General features: G+C 40.4%; 1 protein-coding gene across 1 annotated transcript in view; it reads right to left on the bottom strand.

Annotated features, from left to right (window-relative positions):
* Window positions 1-18,105, bottom strand: part of ADAMTSL1 (ADAMTS like 1) — an 878,428-nt gene that overhangs the window by 134,033 nt on the left and 726,290 nt on the right. Inside the window, exon 17 of the mRNA XM_047098171.1 lies at window positions 6,500-6,710. Within this exon, the coding sequence (XP_046954127.1) occupies window positions 6,500-6,710 (211 nt within the window). The remainder of the gene's footprint in view (window positions 1-6,499; window positions 6,711-18,105) is intronic.

Below are 18,105 nucleotides of genomic sequence, written 5' to 3'. Positions count from 1 at the left end.
GGGTTTTAGCCAGATGCAACGTGTCCTCTGCTGGGTGCTGTGACCCTCCAGGTGTGGCAGATAACCATCCAGCTAAGTTACTATTGTCAGGGATGTTTGCTCTTAAACACTTGCCTCATCTTTGCTCAGAAAGTTTCCTTGCTGTGTTTGCACGGCTGAAAGGGTGTCTTTAGAAACTTTTAAAAACTACAGATAAAATTTCAAATTAATAAAGTTTCCAAAGTCTGCGACAACTTTGGGAACGTGTTGAGATTACCTGATGAGATAGATCTCTAGTACGGGTATTATTTTTAAATACGTGCCATAAACAGAATAAATAACAACAAATAGTATTTATGCTAATGATTATCCTTGCCGCCATACATGTTTCATGCTATAAGGTCATAGATTCACCAGTTTTATAAGATAGTAAAAAATATAAGTAAGGAGAGCATTTAAAAGTTAGGTTTCTATATAAAACTACAGTGGCCTAAGTGTCCTGTACTTTGAACGATTTTCCCGTGATCACATGTTAAGAAATTCTGCCTGTATTGACACCTTTGGTTTCATGTTGGTAGCCTTATTTACTGAGAGCTGAGTTCATTTCCTTGGTCCCTCAAGTCATATCATTGAGCCCAACACAAAGTGACATTTATATCCTTTCTAAGGTCAGCTTTCTAGTTTTAATGTGTTCTACTTATAGTTTCTAACTCATTTCATTCATTTCTTCATTCACTCATTCATTCTTTCATCAAACACTGAGTACTTGCTGAGTCCCAGGCACTGTATTAGGTGCTGGGAATTTAAGATGACTAAAACCTGGTTGCTAAGCCTCAGGCATTTGCAGTCCAGTGAGGGAGAAAAAAATGATCAAATGTGATCAGTTTTACAAAAGTGGGAATACAGAGGAGAGGCAACTAAGTCTTTCTGGAAAACTGGGGAAGGCTCTGCAGGAGAGGGGACACATGAGGGGTTGGCCCGGGAGATAAGGAGTGCCCACGGAGTCAGATTGCATGTATACAGACCCAGGGTATGAGGGAACATGGGTATCTCTGAGGAGACCTGAGAAGGTAGAGGATAGAGTTCATGGGGAGGTTGCAGTTGGGAAAGGAGACTGAGAAGCCGGCTGAGGGGCAAACAGTGAAGGGCCTTGGGCATATCTGGATACAATCTCAAGATCATCGGGTGTAACATAATCCAATTTGTAGAAAATTATTCAGGCAATGAAGGCTGATGGGTTCCAGAGAGTACTGCCCTGTGAGCCATTAATAGGTGCACCATGGAGAAAAGGTTCCAGGCCATGTAAGTCTAAATAACACTCCATACCATACCCTGTTTGGGGGCCCTCAGCACATATTAATATTTTAAAGGCTCAACAGAAGGCCTGTAGTAAAGAACAACTGTACCAAGTTGGGAAACAATGGATGAGAAATAAGACAATTACAGGGACACACCAAGTAAAAGGCTGTTTGTGATAGTTTGGTTAGTTGTGAGGACTAGAACCAAGGCAATGGGTTAGAGAACATGCTAGAAGGTAGTATGCCCTGTGAAGGAAGAAGAGGTCTGCTGGCAAACCCAGGTTACTGGGTTATCAAGCTTGGTGTTAGACCTTTGGAATTTGATGTAACTTTGTGATATGCAATACTGAGAGGTTCAAAAGGCTGGTAGAGACAGTGCTTGGTATACAACAGAGGTCAAACTGAGCCACAGTGAATTAGGCCTCAGAGAAACGAAGAAAATGAAGCCTGGAGCCTTGCTCAAAATTATTAAATGAGAACAGAATTTATACCCCAACTATTTTGTGGATTAGAATCACCTTGTTGATCTAATATGAAATGATCTTTCTTAACCCTGGACACACAAGTGGTGTCCAGTGTATCTTCTGGGTTTAATATTCCTGTTACCGTGTGAAGCATGGGGCTGCAAAACCACTGAAATCCAGAGTAATTATTACAAAAAGTGTTCTGCCAATAAACAAAAACAAAAGCACTGCACATGTGACATTTTACTTCTAATCTCTGTTTTGCTTACATTTGTTGTTGATTCTAAAGGTAGGATCAAGTGTTCATTTCCTTATAAAACACACTGCCAAAACTGAGATAAACATCCTAATAGATATTTTTCCCCCTGAATATAATGTTTTAAATAAGCATGGTTTCTAAATTATGAGAATTTATATTTTAGTCACTGGAATGTAACAGAACTGATGACTCAATTGATTCTTCCTGCCAGTCTACAATCCTCGAATCCAGACCAAAGTCATTCTTTTACGTGTGTGTGTTTAAATCCAAAAAATGAAAAAAGTGAGGTCTCAAGCATTTGTAGTTGTCATTAAAATTCCTCTTTTTTCTTACTATTACTAGCCGTGACTCTGCTCGGATATACCTTTTTATATAGCTAAACTATAGGCATTTTGAATTGTAACCCTGATTAAAAAAACAGTTTATAGGGAAATGGCCACATAATCATAGTTTTAAGCAAGGGAGAAAACAGGGGCCATGGTGACTGTTTTAGTCTCTGCACAGATGTGTGCAATATGTGTGTATAGTTGGTGGACACAATCCTGATCATAAAACATGCATAATACAGAGAAATATAAATTATGCTTCAGAGTGGACTCCCTAATTCATCTCAGTTAACCCTTCTAGCAACTATCTCTTTTCATCTCATTTCTCTTTTCCATTTATTTTTTAGAATAAAAATGAATAAAGAAAGATTGGTGCATGTGAAGCTCACAGATAGTGGTGAGTACAGTGGTAATTTAATTTTAATCTCAAGAATATTGTGCTAACAGAGACTAATGCATAGCCCAAAATATAGAAGACTGGCAGGCTCAACAATGACATCTATGTCCTAAAATCTGGAACCTGTGAAAATGTCATCTTACATGGTAAAAGCAACTTTAAAGATGTCATTAGCATTTTCAGATGGGGAGATAACTGGATTATCCCAGTGGGCTCAGTGTCATTACAATGGTCCTTATAAGAGGGAAGAAGGAGGATCAGAGTCAGAGAGAAAGGACAGAATCAGAGGTTGAAGTGAGGCACTTTGAAGATGGAAGAAGGGGCCATGGGCCAAGGAAGCAAGCGGCTTCTAGAAGCTGGAAGAGGCAAGGTAATAGATTCTCCCCTAGAGCCTCCAGAAGGAACGCAGGCCTGCCAACACCTTGATTTTAGCCAAGTAAAACTGATTTCAGACTTCTGACCTCCAGAGCTATAAGACAGTAAATTCACATTGTTTTAAGCTGCTAAATGTGTGGTAATTTGTTATAGCAGCAACAGGAAACACGCACAGATTAACTGCCCTGGATAAGACAACAAATAGTGAGCTTTATGTAAACTGCTGATTTTAGGGCTGGTGTTAGATTTCCTCACAATTTAATACTTTGGAGGAAATGGTAAAGAGGTCTTAGGAAAGCTGAACTTCATAGTGGAAAAGAGAAGGGGTTTTGAGGCATACAGGCCCCCTTTGCTATTTATTGGCCATGTGACCTGGGGCAAGGAACCCTCTCTGAGACTTGTTTCCTCACAGGATTGTTCTGAGTGGATTAAAAGAGAAAATATGAGAGCAGTAGAAAGAGTTCTGCTACATGAAGTTTGAATTCATGCTAACTTCATAGTGCTCTACATCCATCATCTGTGGAACAGGGAGGACAGTAGTAATGATCACATAGGGTAGTGAGGATTAAGTGAGTTAAATATGTAAAGTGCCTAGAACTTGAAACAAAGTAAGTGCTGCTTTTATTAAAAAGATAAGCAGGTCCTGAAATGGGGTAAGTGCTCAATAAATGGACTGGCAGACTTCCCATGGAATTTTTCAGCACCATGCTCTATGCTTTACATACCTGAGACTTAGTCTCTGTCTCATTGACCTTAGGGTCTACTCAAAAGTCATGGAAAAGTGCTCACACAGTAAGGTGGAATGTGACTGTTCAGTGAGCAGCACTGACCATGAACACCATGTGCAGGAAGATAGCAAGGGGTCCTGGTAGAAGAGGTGGGACTCCTGCCTGATTTGACAAGCAGAGGGGAAGGGAACTGCGTGTGGGCAGGGACAAGCATGGGCCATTAGGAATGTACAAGCAGGGGTGGGAGAAACATGGTGGGAGATGGGCAGGAGCAGACGTGCAGGGGGGATGTAGGCCTGACCATGCCATTTGGCTTTACTACATGGCAATGGAATGTCACTGAAAAAAATCCTAGCAGAAGACTGTCATGATCAAAGTGTCTCAGATTGAGAACAGTGGTTCTCAATCATGGTGCTATAACACAACCAGTGTTTCGTTATTTAGTTTCATTATTAGGACCTATAACCATAAAACAAACTTATTAATAAGATATAAGGTCAGCATTTTCAGGGCTTGTGGGGCAGTATTCTTGATCTAGTCATTCATTTTTTTCATTCAGTAAGTATTTTTTCCAGAACTATGTACCTAACAGAGACACAAGTTAATAATACGGGGACTTAATACAGTAGTGGAGGTTGATGTGCATTGATTTCTGGTCTTGTCTTAGGGTTGGCATTAGTTTGTGTTACAGTTTGAGGTCATGGATTCATTCTAGTTAAAATCAGTATAAAATCAGTATAAAATCAGGAGATCTGGGGTCTGCACCAGGCTTTATGATCTTGGGCAAGACCATATCTGGGCCACAGTTACATAATGTGTAAAACAAGAAGACTCCTGTATAATTCCTGATTGCTCTTTCAGCCATAGTAGTCTTTAAAACGGGGTATAGTGGAAACAATCACATAAAACTGGGTTGATGGCCAACCCTAGATTTGCTACCTGCATGAGCCCAGTTTTCTCAAACCTAAAACGAAGATAATAAAACCTACTTTCCACTGATTGTTGTGAAGATTAACTTCAGTTAGGTAATAATATTTCTTAAGAACACTGGTACACAGGCATTCGAAATATATAACATCCTCTTGATTTCTAGAAACTGTCACATAGTAGCATGGTATTTATGAGCTTAGTCACACAGATATTTAAGCTCTAAAAGGAAGTAGTCAATATCTTTTTCCAGATGCTTTACATTTTAGAGTTTTGCTCACTGATTACTCTTTGATTCTTTGGGTGCTTTGTAAATCACAGTCCCAAGATGGGCAGAGAGAAGGAAGTGGCTTTGCCAACTTATGGTGGAAAAGCATGGGAACGCATGGCAGTCTAGAAAAGGCAGCCCCCCCACCCCCGCTGCCCCCGCCCACCACAGCACTAAGGCAAGGGTATATAAGCTGCAATGCTCTCCTCACTTGGGTAACCATATAATTTATCATTTTAATTGGGACACTTTTGAGAGGGAAAACTATTTTAGCAAAACTGGGATGCATGTCCCCCCTCACCTTTCAGGCTTACTTTTTGTGACCATTGTAGTCACTTTAAAGATATGCCTGATATCCTCATGAATAAGAAATGCAAAATAAGATTCTATCCAAATAACCTAAAATTCCTCTGTTTTAAAGGCATGCAAAAATTATTTAATTAAAATTTGATAAATATGTATTTTCAATAGAATATTATGGTATTTGTATTATTATAATGTATGCTTTAGAGTAGGGTTAGCAAACTTTTTCTGTAAAAGGACAGAGTAAATACTTTAGGTGTTGTGGACTAAATGGCCTCTGTCACAACCATGCAGTTCTGCCCTTCCAGTGCAAACACAGTCATAGACAATACATAAAAAAAGAAATGGGCATGGCTGTGTTCCAATAAAACTTTATTTATAATAACTCTCTATGAGATGGCCCTGGCTTTGGATGGCAGTTTGCAACCCCTATTGTTTTAAAAAACAATAGTTCTTAGAGCTTGGGAAAATTTTAAAAAGTCTGGAATTGGCTTGATTTCTAATCTTTTATTTTGGTAATTATTTTTTTTTAAGTTTATATATTTTGAGAGAGAGAGAGAGAGAGAGGCAGCATGAGTGGGGGAGGGGCAGAGAGAGAGGGAGACAGAGAATCCCAAGCAGGCCTGGCACTGTCAGCACAGAGCCCAATGCTAGGCTGAAATTCACGAACCATGAGACCATGACCTGAACTGAAATCAAGAGCCAGACACAACCAACTGAGCCACCCAGGTGCCCCAGTAAGTAACTATATTTAAAAGAAAAAAAAAATGAAAATTCATTGCCTAGGACCTAGGACTTCCTAGAATTTTAAACAGTAAAAAACTAGAAAGGGCACAAATTCAGAACAAATGTAGCTTTATGGAAAACCTATCACACTGTCCTTACTTAAAAATTTTTTTTCTTAGCTTGGTGAAAACTCTGTTGTGCATATACTCAGTTTAACAGATGGGTCTTGAATTGCTGTTGGAGGACACTGGTGCAAAACCATAGAAAGAGGACAGTATTTATGATGAAAATATCTGGATTTGAATAAGGTTGAGGGACTACTAAGAAGGGAGGGAGGAACAGACCTGGAACCTTCCTTTAATGGGACAAAACTCCTTGAAGAGAGGGTTCCCTGTCCTGAATCAGAGCTGTACACACCAACTCCAAAACTGAGTAGCCCCAGAACTCACTGGCTGCCACTGTGCAGGGTCCCAGGCTGGGGGGCAGTTGAAACGGTTACAAGCTTGCACTGTGCTGGGCTTGGGCTGACGACACAGCTCATCGGCCAGGATTACAGTTTCATTCATCTCTCTGGAAAGTAGGTGGGAGCAGAAGACATCTCTGGTCTGTAGGCCAACCCCACAGGTGAGACTGCATGGACTCCACTTGCCAATTTCCCACCTGGGAAGAAATCAGAGGAGACGAGGACACGCTTAGTACCTGTGCAGAGAACATCATGACGTCAAGTGTTGCTAATAGAGTAAAAATACATACCTGGGAATGTGGTAAGTTCCAGCATAAGATTGGCTAAGAATTCTATCCCAAGCCTAGAACCCATCCTCTCCTTGGTGCTCTAGAATTCTTTTACGATAAACAAAGTAGGTGATAAAATGGAACATCCATTTTTGCCCGTAAAATCACCAAGAATGGTTATAACTGGGTCTATTTTGATAAAATATACAAATTTCATCAAAATAAGCAGAGGTATGATAGATATGACATAGGTTTGAGCACAGAAAGGCTTTGGGCACTACATCTTGAACAGTAGGTCTAGAAGAAGCTTTTCTGCTAATTTGCCTAGTCCCCATTCTTAGCAAGACTGAAAAATTTGTGTTTTTTTTTTTTTTGGCTTCAGAGTAAAAGGTCATTGGCTCCAACTTCCTTCAAGCTTCCATCACAGCATAGAAATGTCTCTGTCTTATGTATAAATATCATCACCACCTAGGACTGGAGAATGTAACAAAAATGAAGGTTGCTAAATAGATCAGTCTTCTTGAGGGGAACTAAGTGGAGAGAATGGCTCATTATCTGGAAGTAGAAGTCAAATACACACAGAGGAGTTGAGTGCATAATTGGCCATTCCAAATGGCCAAGTCTTGCGAAGTACATTTACAGTGAGCTGCGGGCCTATAAAAACAATCCCATTCCATTTCCCTGTTGATGCAGCCTCCAAAATGGGAATGATAAGGAAAAGCTAAGTTGCCTGGGCTTGGAGTGGAAAGTGTTCTTTAATGATCAGTGTTAGAAAGTTCTATTTACAATGTGAGGCACAAAAATTCTACAAACAGGAGTTAGCCAAGAAAAGCATGGCAAGTAGGTCCTTAAGTAGCTAGGCCCTCCTAGCTTTTGTAGCTAGCCTTGAAAATCAGCTTAAAAACCTTTGGCCTTAATGTTTTTCATTAGACTGCAAAACTGAGTGCACACTCTCTTAATCTCCTTCTGCTACTCTGATCTATAACTACCTTACCAGCTCCTATTTCCACTACCTCCTCTCATCTATCCTGTGTTTAAGTCATGTACGTAGCAAACAACTTCATTATTCTCAGTTCATGCCCTCTGGTTCTCTAGTTCTGTCTTTACTCAAGCTGTTACTCTGAATTTAGAATACTTTTTGTCCTTTCCTGGTCCATCCTTTAAGATGTCTTCCATTTCTCTGTATCCAAATTTGACCCACGTTTAAAGGATTGTGCCCCTACCTGTTCCAGACACTGATCATTTTCCTAATTATATTACAGTTATTCTGCCTTAATGTTAAGGGCCCTATTGGAGTATACACCAATTGAAGGCAAGCTCTGTGAGTCCGTTTTGTATCACTCACAGTGTTCATTTTGGCCCCTTCTAGATAGTTAATGTACATGGTTCACAATTTCCTGATAAATGAACAAATAGAAGGGACTTAGCAGCATAGTGGGCACTTTATACCCATTATCTCATTTAATTATCTCCAAAACAACATGAGATAGGCTCTACTGACTTCTCCCACTTTATACTTGAGGAAATCTGAAAATTCAAGATGTTGATTTGCCCCAAACCCATAATTAGTAAGTAGTGAATCCAGGATTCAAACTTGGGTGTGTCTGGCTCCAAAGTCTTAGTCCATTCTATTGTACCACGCTGTTTCCAGGGAATACTTTGAAAACTGTTCTATAAACATTCACAAAGTTTTAAATGAATGGAAGAGAGGCTGGATTGAATATGTATTTCTTTTAGATCCTTGTGTGAATTTCTATAAACTTATTTTTAGATTTCTAGTTTGGCTTAATTCCTAGCTTTAAAATGTTGTGTTTTAAAATATATCCACACATTCTTTGCTGCCTCTCCCTTCTAAAGATGAAGCCTTGAGTTTGGGTTGAACTTACTGGCTCACTTGCAAGGAATAAGATTAAGCAGAAGTGATGCTATGTGACCTCCAAGGCTAACTCATGAAAAGGATATATTTTCCATTTGGCTCTCTCTCTCTTTGCTCACTCTGGGGTAAGTCAGCTGTCACATCATGAGGACAGTCAGACATTCCTCAGGAAAGTCCACATGAAAAGGAACTGAAGCTGCTCACCAAGAGTTGGCACCAACTTGCCAATCACATGAGTGAGCTACCTTGCCAGCATATCCGGTGGACTGGGTCTAGCCTCCAGACGATTGCAACTTCATAAGAGACCTTGAACTGCCTTTCCAAGCTTCTCCCAGATTCCTCACTCATTAAATGGTGAGAGATAATAAACACTTATTTTTGTTGTGAGCTACCAGGATTTAGGGAAATGTATTAGGCAACAATAGACAACTAATACAAGTACATACTCTCTCCTCTGAACATGTGTATGTTCATCAAAAGACATATATAAGAATATTCAAGGTGGCACTATTCATAATAGCTCTAATGGGGAATAATTCAAATGTCTATCAATAGCTGAGTGGATAAAAAATGATGATATATTTATACAATAACACAGAACAGTGAGAATAAACTTCAAAAAGAAGCAACATGGATGAATCTCACAAACATAAAATTGAGTAAAGAAAGGCACAAAAGCAAAGTTCATACTATGCTCTCATTTATATGAAGTTCAAAACATAAAACGAATCTATGATGTTAAAATCAGGATGTAGTTCCCCTTGGTGGGCGATAACTAGAAGAGGAGACTTGGGGGGAGGGATTCTGGGATGTTATCTTGATCTGGGTGCTATGTCTGGATCCACTTCGAGAAAAATCACAAAGGCACGCATGTAGGATTTGTGCACTTTTCTCTATGTTTGTTAAGGTTCAAAAAAGGATGTCTTCCAGGGCACCTGGGTGGCTCCATTGGTTAAGCATCTGACTTCGGCTCAGGTCACGATCTCACAGTTTGTGGGTTCAAGTCCCACATTGGGCTCTCTGCTGTCAGAGTACAGTGTGCTTTAGATCCTATGCCTCTTTCTCTCTCTCTCAAAAATAAATAAACATCAAAAAAAGGGTGTTCCCCCCACTTTTCAGTAAAGTTCTAATATGTTGTGGCTATAAAACAAAATCCAACAACCGTGTTCAATGCTGATGACCACAATGTGTGTGTTTCACAAAGGAGCTGCCTACACAGTGAATGTTGTCCAAGGTTAAAACCTGTCCTAGTATGGACTCTGCCCTTCTAGTGCCCCCACTTATGCCTTCACCTCTGGAAGAAATTGGGTCACTGGGACCTTGAAGCAGAGGCCTTTTGGCAGCCATGAGGCCACTTCAACACTGTTCATCAAATCACAAAACAGACATATCTGCCTACCCATGATAAAAGTATATTACGTTTTCAAGGGAGGAGGTCAGCAGAAACTATTTGTGTATTAAGCACTTTGCTGATTCTGGGTTGAAAGTATTTGGATCAACTTAGGCCAAAGGGGAGGGGAAAGGAAAACAGAGATTCTCCCCCTATTTGTCTCTGTAGGGGCTGCAATTGTGAGCCTTGGGTCTGGCCGGCTGCTTGCCTTCCAGCCTTCTGTGCCTTTGGCTGTTTCTGAGGGGGTGCTGCAGCCTTGGGAAGTCACCCTCGGGGTGGGATTGGCTGTGTCTTGCAGCCTGTGAGGCACTTACAGGCCTTCCTGAGATTCTGGGGCCTGGCTTCCCCACAAGCCCAGCGATGCGAGGAGGCAGCCGCTCAGAGGATAGGGCATTATGCTTTTCCCCTCACATTGCCTGGTTGACATTTACTCATCTCTGTCTTCGCTGACAATGTTACTTCCTCAGGGATGGATCCCTCAACTGGGTAAAATTTGCCTACTATATAGTCTCACTGCTACCTCCCCCTCTGGAAATTATCAACACTCACAAAAATTTATGGTGGTAAGAACACAATATCCTCTTAACAAAATTTTAAGTGTACAATACAGTATTGTTGACTATAGACACAATATTGTACAGCAGATCTCTAGAACTTACTCCTCTTGCTTAACTTTATGCCTATTGGTGAGTAACTCCTCCTTTCTCCCCTCATCCAGCCTCTGGGAGCCACCATCCATTCTTTGATTCTATGAATTGACTGTTTTAGATATCACATGCAAGTGGAATCATGAAGTATTGTACTCATGTAACTGGCTTATTTCACTTAGCATTACGTTCTTGACGTTCATCCATATTGTCACACATTGAAGACTTTCCTTCTTTTTAAAGGCTGAGTACTATTTTTTTGTATGTATAAACCACATTTTCTTTATCCATTCATCTGCTGAAGAACATTTAGATTATTTCCACGTGTTGCCTATTGTGAATAGTGCTGCAGTGAACACAGGGGTGCTAATATCTTGTTGAGATCCTGACTTTGGTTCTTTAAAAAAATTTTTTTTTCAACGTTTTTTATTTATTTTGGGGACAGAGAGAGACAGAGCGTGAACGGGGGAGGGGCAGAGAGAGAGGGAGACACAGAATCGGAAACAGGCTCCAGGCTCCGAGCCATCAGCCCAGAGCCTGACGCGGGGCTCGAACTCACGGACCGGACCGCGAGATCGTGACCTGGCTGAAGTCGGACGCTTAACCGACTGCGCCACCCAGGCGCCCCAATGACTTCGGTTCTTTTAGATAAATACCCAGAAATGGGGTTGCTGGATTATGTGGTAGTTCTATTTTTAATTTTTTTCAGGAACCATTATACTGTCATCCATAGTGGCTATACCATTTTGCATTCCTACTCAACAATACACAAGGGTTCCAATTTCTCCACATCCTTGTCAACACTGTGGTCCTTTGTTTTATTGATGATAGCCATCCAGACAGGTATGAGGTGATATCTCATTGTGGTTTCGATTTGCATTTTCTGATGATTAGTGATGTTGAGCATTTTTCATACACTGTTGGCCATTGATATGTCTTTTTTTGGAGAGATGTCTTTCAAGTCTTTAGCCCATTTAAAATTGGGTTATTAGCTTGCTTTGTTTTTTGTTTTTTTGTTTTTTGTTTTTTGTTTTTTTTTTTTGCTATTGAGTTGTAGGAGTTCCTCCTATATTATGGAGATTAGGCTCTTTATCATATATATGGTTTGTAATTTTTTTCTCCTTATTATTCTGTTGAATGTTTTCTTTGCTGTGCTCAGTGCACCTATAATCTGACTACCCTGCTCCACTGTTACCTTGATGAGAGCATGGGGCAATGTCTGTTTTGGTTTAGCACTTTAGATTGAATTGTGTGTTGGAGTCCTAACCCCCAGTAACTCAGAACATGACGTTATTTAGAAGTAGGGTGATTACAGATATAATCACTTAAGATAAAATCATACTAGAGTAGGGTGGGCTCTTATTCCAGTATGAATGGTGTCCTCATAAGAAAGGAGAGAGACATTCAAGGAGAATGTCATGTAATGATAGAGACAGAAACTGCAGTGATGCTTCTACAAGCCAAGGGATGTCAGAGATTGCCAGCAGACACCAGAAGCTAGAAGAGGCAAGGAAGGATTCACCTCCCAGGTTTTGGAAGGAGCATGATCGAGTTAACACCTTCATCCCTGCCTCCAGAACTGTGAGAGAATACATTTCTATTGTTTTATGTCACCCTGTTTGTGGTACTGTGTTATGGCAGCCCCAGGACACGAGTATGTCACTGTAATCACTGTATCTAGCGTGATGCCTAGAACATAGATGTTCAATAAATGGGAAGTGACACAAACTGAGTAGAGCCTCAGTGAACTGTGTGTGCTTGGTTTAGTCACTCGGCTGGTTAACCATTTCAGCTCTGTCCACTGAACAACTGTCAGCAACCATTGCAAAGTCCCCAAAGCCTTGAACACAAAATTTTCTTCAGTGTGGTGCAAATTGTTTGGTGACAGCACTGGATCGGAACTGACATAATGCCTTTATAGGTTGCATCCCACTTAGTGTAAATATTTATATACTTTACTGCAGCAGTGTTAGCCTGTTGGATTATGGCATTTCCCCCCAGAATTTACTAGGGGTAATAATACATAATTTATGTTATAGTAACCCTAACATATTTCTAAAGTACAAAAAAAAATCTGAATTCTAAAACACATCTGCCCCACTGGTTTTGGCTAAAGGATCTTGACTCTATAAGGATACACATGATCACTATGGTTTCCTTCAGCTTCTAGGCTTCAGGTGTTTAGCTTCATGGTTAGGCGCTTCGCCAAAATGTTATTGAGAACTCTGGTTCCTCTAGCATTCTCTTTCCATATTGCTTTTTTTTCTCTCTCTGGCCGCCTTCTCCATATTCCTGCGCTTTTTGTCAAAACCTGCTTAAAGAGGAAGCTTGGGAGCTGACAGATCACAGCTGATGCTCTGTAGCTTCAGGCTGGACCTTGTCCAGCTCCTGAGTAACTGACTCCTAACCAAGAGTCAGGAGACAGAAAGCTACCTTCCACCCCTCAGGGCTGGGATTAGTCTTTTTGCCCTCTGCCCCACATCAGATATACTTGGGTTGGCCTGTGTTTATAATTGGATTTTAAATTTTAGCCTTGGTTTCCCAATTCTCACTTTGTTTCCCTCATGTGCTGGAGTTCTGCCCAACATCTGGCCTACTGCATTCTGATCCTGTCACCCTGCCTGGATCTGGCTAGCCTCTTGCCTTGGCCTAGGCAGAGACCCTTAGCCATGGCCATAAGCCATGATGTGACAGCAATCTGTCTGACTTCACACATTATGGCCAATAACAATAGTAATTCTAACATTTATGCAGAACTTGCAATGAGTCAGGTACTGTGGCTAGTTGTTTTCAATGCACTCTCTCCTATAATCTTCTCCACAGCCCTGTGAGGTAGGTAGTATTATTTTATGCATTTTAGCACCAAGGAGCTGAGGTCTAGAGAACTTAAATGATTAATTAGTCATGGCTTAGAATGTCTAATGCCAGATCAATTCCACATGCATCACATCCAAGTTTACCATGACTTAGACATGAGTTCTGAGAATGGGGCTGCTCCTATCACAGAGGCCAACACTATGGATTTATAAGCTTCAACTTTGTATCATCCCAATCTCTATCACAGAGGTCCTGGCAGGACTTGGGGCAAAGCTTACCCAAGATGTGTGATACATATACAAAGTCACTTATTATTCACATCAACCCTATGAATAAAGTACTGTAAGTTACCCCATTTTACAGGGTGACATAACAGAGGTTTTAAAAGGTCAGGCAACATATCCAAAGTAACACAGCTAGTAAATAAGAAAATCAGGATTCAAACCCAGAGAGCCTGGCTCGTGCATGCCTAAATACTATATTGTACTGCCTCTTAGGGTGAGAATGATGAATACAGCAATTCAAACTAGATCCAAAATACAAATTCCAGGATTCCTGGTGCTTACAAGTTCAGAAATGACAACTGACAAAATGACGTATCTATTCTTAAAAAATAGAAAACAACACACTGATGCCACCCAAGGTTATGAATACACTTGGAGTTGTTATTTCAGTAGAGCAGCAGTGGTACTTGGCAGCAAATGGGCAAAGGCTGAGTGTGGTCCCCCCCAAGGATATGTTTGTTTTTTTTGTAAAGGTGGCCATCAGAGATAATGTGGGCAAAGACCCATGGTGGTTGGCATTTCTTAGTAGCTTGTGTTTGTATTAGCTATATAAAAGGAGGAATTTTTGCCTTCTTTTGGACAAGAGCTCATTATGTGAGTTGCCAACATTTTTCTCCTATACTATTTCAGAAAAGGTAATGGCCATTGCCTCCAGCAACTCATTGTTGGTTGCTGGTATGAACACACATAATTTCTAAAGGTAGACTCTCTACACCCTAATATGTGTCCTAAGAATCTTCTCTTACCCTGATTTTTTGCAGCAAAGTAGGGCTTATTTCTTTATTCAAAATTTAAAGATGCAGTTATTGAGACGTACAACACCATTGGAAATTCCAATTATTTGTTAGAAGCTTTCTTTAAACTTGTGTGTAATCCTCCAACTTGACATTTCTATTTAACATTTCTATCATATGACGGGGCCCCTAGGTGGCTCAGTCGGTTAAGCGTCCAACTTCAGCTCAGATCATGGCCTCACAGTTTGTGAGTTCGAGCCCCACATAAGGCTCTGTGCTGACAGCTCAGAGCCTGGAGCCTGCTTCCGATTCTGTGTCTCCCTTTCTCTTTGCCCCTTCCCTGCTTGTGCTCTCTCTCTCTCTCTTTCAAAAATAAATAAATGTTAAAAGTTAAAAAAAACACAAAAAACATTTCTATCATATGATATTTTAAAAGCCTCCCAAAGATATCTCTTTCCTTTAGAATGTCTCTGAGGTCAGGAGGTAGAAAGCAATCAAGCAATAACAAATCAGACACATGGAACATGTCCAGCTCTAGAAAGCCTAAGGTAGGGCAAAGAAACCTCTTTTTCCAACTGGAACACTGTCTAGGATCCTTTGTTCCCTCAAGGTTTTCGAACTATTACTGATGGCTCCCAATTTATCCCTATATCTCCCAGTTTCCAATTTATTCACAGCCCAGTGCTTCTAAAATGTGACTTTACTTCCTCTGCTTAAAAACTTCCATTGGAGTCTGAGCTGAGCTTTCAGCCCAGTATATCTAGGGCTCAGCTTTGGTCCAGTGGACCCAGTGGGGGTGAGGGGGCACTATGTGGCTGGACCTGAACTTTTTAACTGGCTCCCTCCCTGACCCCCAACTTCTTTCCTTCTTCTCCTTTGTAGGGGCTCAATTTTAGCCTGAGGCTTGGTGAGGGGTAGTCCACTGGCATGTGACAGGGCTCAGTATTGGGCCAGCATATCTGGAGATCAGACATACAGGGAAGATTGAACAAATACATAAATACATGAAGGTGAATGGGATCCAGATTTCTTACTGTCAGAGAAAGGAGTTACAGATATGGAAAGTGGTAAGACTAGAATAAACCTTATGGAATTGGATTGCTATTGAAAACAGTGTGAACTCATGGTTTTTAACAGATGGACAGGTACCTAGATAGAGTCATATCAATAGATATAAATGAATGTATATAAATACGCATAATGTATACAATATTTCCTAGACCTCTCTACTGAGAGGCCTAGAGGCAATGACATTTCAGTAAAATCAAGTACATCAAGTGCCCGGATTTTGGATTCTAAACAGCATTCTCTACTAAGGAATCTGTTCCTGTAGAAATGGCTGGGGGCAGGGGCAGTGAAAATAAAAAATGAGCCTGGAACATCTTCCCAGAAAACTGGGAAGTGCTCAAAGAATGATGGAGTAAATGTCAAAAGGATACAGAAGCCAGTTTGAAGGGGCTCCCACTGGCCATGTCTGGGATGATTTGATAGTAATGGGTTTTAATCCTTTGAGTAAAATAGAAATTTACAAATAAATAAATGAGAAAGCTCTATCTTGCAGAATGCCTATTAAAAATCTAGATTATTAATAATAAAATAAGATTAATAATCTAGAAGATAGAATTTAGAAAGTCACCATTTGTCAACCATAATAATAACTGATACAGGCAAGAGCCATCAATGAATACTAATGTTGGTAGGTAAAAGGTTGATGAGGAATTTACTTAGCTTTAGATTATCTTCCCATAAAAATACTTACTTGCTACTAATAATAAATGCAATGTACTTATTAATCTTACAGTGGAAAACCTGGCTGACATCATCTTAACCAAGTAATGAGTTAACATCATCAGCAATGAATGCAGCACAACATCATTCATTGTATCCTGATACAATGCACTAAAAAAAATATAGCATACTTCTGTTAAAAATTCACGAATCATGAAGCGACATCAAGCAAACTCAAAGAGAGTGACATTTTACAAAGTAAAATGCCCTATAGTCTTCAAAACTATCTAGAATATGAAAGACAAGAAAAGGCTGCCCCAGATTTAAGGAGTCTAGAAAGAAATAACAACCCAGTGTATAACAGGTAACCCTGGATCAGATCTTGTACCTAAAAAGGACATTGTTGGGACAGCTGGCAAAAGCTGAACAGAGTCTGTGAATGAGATGGTGACACTGAATGAGTGTCATTTCTTGGTTTTGAAAGTTATACTGTGGTTATTTATGACAGCATCCTTGTACGTAGGTAGTAACACTGAAGGGTTAAAATGCAATGGTGTATTCCCTGAAATTATTCTCAAAAGCCCCCAAAATGTTAATGACTACAGAAATGAGGAAATTGGTATAAGAGAGCTCTGTGTGCTAATTTTGTAACTTTAAAAAAATAAAATGATTTCAAAATAAAACTTATAGAAAAATTCCATTAGCTCCCTGTTATCTACAAGAAAGGGTTCAATTCCTTGGCTGGCCTATAGTGTGCTTCACAGAGGAGTTTGAATATACCTTTCTGGTTTAACCCCAGGTCACCCCTACACTCACCCTTGCTGAATACCCATCTTCTCTGGCTGGCAAACTCTTCTGACTCTCAGTTGGATTCTAAACATCACCCGCCTCTGAAAACTTTTCTGATATCTGTCCCATGAGGCAGAGCTAGACCTTTCCCTCTGCAGCTCGCTACCGTCTCTTTCCTCCTAATGGCATTTTTTTCTTCCCTCAAACTCCCCTTCATTACACTGTAGGTATGTGTCTACATGTCCATCTCTCTCACTAGACTCTGCATTCCGCAAAGGTACAATGGCCATGAGCTATTCATCTTAGTATCTCCAGCACCCACCGCAGTGCCTGGCATGTCGTAGATGCTCAGGGTGGCAGTGTGGGATAACATAGATCTTGGGCTCTGGAAGTGGATTATCTATGAAGGAACTTTACTCTGCCACTCTCTAAATGCCCAGCCTTGGGTAAGTTACTCAATAATGTACTCATATTTAAAAAGACAATAATAGTGATAGCCACTTCGAAGGGTTGTTAGGAGGTTTAAATGAGAACATCTATGAAAAGAGCTTAGCACAGAGGCATCGCTTAAGGGCTCTATAAATATTAGCTTACGTGAACTGGGTGCTCAGTAAATATTTGTTAAATGTAAGGATGATTATTGTAAGGATAGAAATTAAATGAGTAGAGTGATAATTCTTCCTGGAGTCAATCAGGAGTGAGATAAAGTAGCCATACATTATGGAGACTGAGGGAAAGGATGTCTATGACCTGCCCGCATTAACTTCTCATTCAAGCATTCATTGCTCAGCACTAGGACAGATACAGAAGTGGGAAACATGCTCATGACCTTCGGCATGCTTTTGGCAAAGGTGGAGAGAACCGACGGACGCCCAGGAGACATAGCAACGTTAGGTCATAGCAATGAGCTAATTGCTAAACGATTTGGCTAAACCATGAGTACTGCAGAATTTCAGAAGACAGGCTACAATGGAGCTCATGACCATTTAATGTTTATATGGCTGATTGCAATTCACAAAGCCCGTTCGTCTATGTTATCTTCCCTGATCCTCCTATCT

This window comes from Lynx rufus, unplaced genomic scaffold (assembly GCF_022079265.1).
Source record: "Lynx rufus isolate CCGP_SWC_20201006 ecotype Redwood Valley unplaced genomic scaffold, mLynRuf1.p SCAF_10, whole genome shotgun sequence".
In the NCBI taxonomy this organism is placed as follows: Eukaryota; Metazoa; Chordata; class Mammalia; order Carnivora; family Felidae; genus Lynx; species Lynx rufus.
Note: the sequence above shows the minus strand (reverse complement) of the source record. Positions and strands in the feature narration are given on the sequence as shown.